At 42.4% G+C, this 2,603-nt stretch overlaps 1 protein-coding gene across 1 annotated transcript in view; it reads left to right on the top strand.

Annotated features, from left to right (window-relative positions):
- Positions 1 to 2,290, top strand: part of LOC106012146 (cilia- and flagella-associated protein 221) — a gene marked incomplete at its 5' end in the record, with an annotated part of 7,384 nt that extends 5,094 nt beyond the window's left edge. Inside the window, 1 exon segment of the mRNA XM_013084160.2 lies at positions 423 to 2,290. Coding sequence (XP_012939614.1) covers positions 423 to 553 — 131 coding nt within the window.
- Between the last annotated feature and the right edge of the window lie 313 nt (positions 2,291 to 2,603).

Consider the following 2,603-nt stretch of genomic DNA (forward strand, 5'->3'; position numbering starts at 1 on the left):
TTCCCTCTCTCACCCACTATATCCCCACCCTCACCCACTATATTCCCTCTCTCACCCACTATATTCCCACTATATCCCCACCCTCACCCACTATATCCCCTCTCTCACCCACCATATTCCCACTATATTCCCACTATATCCCCACCCTCACCCACTATATCCCCACTCTCACCCACCATATTCCCACCCTCTCCCACTATATTCCCACCCTCACCCACTATATTCCCACCCTCACCCACTATATTCCCACCCTCACCCACCATATCCCCATCCTCACCCACTATATCCCCACCTTCACCCACTATATTCCCACTATATTCCCACTCTCTCCCACTATATTCCCACTCTCACCCACCATATTCCCACCCTCTCCCACTATATTCCCTCTCTCACCCACTATATCCCCACTATATCCCCTCTCACCAGGGAGAAGAGGGAGGAGGAGCTGGAGTATTTCATCACCAAGAAGTACAACCGCCTGGGTTCAAAGGTCAAGGAAAAAGTGACCAGCCTCAACAGCCTTCTCTCTGACCGGGACATGGTGCTCAAGTGACCACTGGGCCGCTGGTGAATGGTCACTCGGGCACTGAGGAAGCGTTAATGACCGGCTGGATCTCCTCTCTCATCTGTGTGTCCAGTGTCCAAACTGTGTCGATGCCGGCGTAAAAGACTCCTACATTTACAACAACAAAAGAAATAAAACTTGAGTGTGTACTGAACGGTTGGCGTGTGGATGAATGACTCTGTCGGCATACGTTTGTCTATTTATGCTGCCACGGCTGATTTCATCGACCCTAGTTTGAGTCGCTTTTTTCATCTGATTTTCCTATTGGTTTTTTTATCTTATTTTTGTCAAACTTTTCAAGTGACTCCCAAGTGAGCAGTATTGTGTGTTCCCATTTGACTGTTGAAAACTGTCCAGGGTACTGCCTGACTTGTTTGGTTTACCTGTTGTGGAGCAGCTCCCGACAGAACGTGCTGAAGTCATCCAACATCTCCCCCTCTGACCCAGGAAGTACACCACACAGGCCAGCAACTAAACAAAACCATTTTTTTAAAATCTTGACCCAGTAATAAAAAAGTTTTTCTCTTTGGGCCCTATATGAAAAACTCTTTGGATGCATACACAGGATCACTACAATAAATGACTGACAGAAACCTTGCCTACAAATTGCTCATTTTGAGACAGCGACACCACCGTGACCCCACCCTTCCACTGTGACCCCACATTTCTGTGTAAGCCAAGGGGGTTCTACAGTTGTAAGGTCCTTGGTGTAAGCTTGTCGATTTCATTCCCCGGCTGTCTAGACGTCTCCACGTGCTCCACGTGAGTCTCGAAAAATATTCACCCCATCTCTTGAATCGTGTTTCTTAAAGAGTGGTGTTAAAGAAAGCATGTCCACTTTTGAATGTTTTAGCTGTATGCTGTAAATCCCCTAGTAGATTTTTGACCCGCTTTAGGCTTCCATCAAAGACAACGTGTGGGAACATTAGTTTGCAGTGACATTTATAGATGGGCCTCTAGACTCTCTTGGCCATCCAACTTCCAGACCTGTGTGCAAAGATCAGAGGAGTTGTTTTTGTTGTCTCTTTCTCTACGTCCAGTATTTGTTCATCTCTTTTCCTACGTCCAGTATTTGTTACGTCCAGTATTTGTTCATCTCTTTTTCTATGTCCAGTATTTGTTACGTCCAGTATTTGTTCATCTCTTTTCCTACGTCCAGTATTTGTTACGTCCAGTATTTGTTCATCTCTTTTTCTACGTCCAGTATTTGTTACGTCCAGTATTTGTTCATTTCTTTTTCTACGTCCAGTACAGTATTTGTTATGTCCAGTATTTGTTACGTCTCTTTTTCTACGTCCAGTATTTGCTACGACAGAAAAAGTATATTTCTGGGAAGTCTGTCTGTGGAACTTTTTTTTTTTGTAATCCAGATTTTCTGCCACATTTTAGGCTGACTTCGCTTGTGGTAGAAATATGAAAGTAATGTTCTGTGCTTTTGGTTATAAGTTGGACTGTAGGATGAAAGATGTTGTTGTTGAGCACCGGTATACACCCCACAGATGCTACTGTCAATATTATTGCTAGTATTAAGTTTCATTATCATTGTTGATATTACTATAATTTTTTTATTTTTTTATTATTATTTTTGTAATTTTTATTTTCATCATCATTATTTTTATTTCTTAAAAATATTTCAGTGACTTACAAGTTACATGTACCGGAGTGTTGTGCCTTGAGAAGTTGGGAATCTTTTCCTGCAAGGGAATAAAGTTATGTCAGATGACAGTGTGTGGGTTTGTGTGTGGGTTTGTGTGTGGGTTTGTGTGTGGGTTTGTTAGATGTGACAGTGTGTGGGTTTGTGTGTGGGTTTTTTGTGTATAAAAAAAGTGAGGTTGGATGATGTAAGAAAGGTTGGTTGTTTTTTGTTTGTTTGTTGTTGTTGATTTTGTGCCGTGGTAAACGAAACGAAATATTCTGTAAGTAAGACGATGAAGACCGAGTGCCGTGGTAAACGAAACGAAATATTCTGTAAGTAAGACGATGAAGACCGAGTGCCGTGGTAAACGAAACGAAATATTCTGTAAGTAAGACGATGAAG

Source organism: Aplysia californica, unplaced genomic scaffold (genome assembly GCF_000002075.1).
Source record: "Aplysia californica isolate F4 #8 unplaced genomic scaffold, AplCal3.0 scaffold00275, whole genome shotgun sequence".
Classification (NCBI taxonomy): domain Eukaryota; kingdom Metazoa; phylum Mollusca; class Gastropoda; order Aplysiida; family Aplysiidae; genus Aplysia; species Aplysia californica.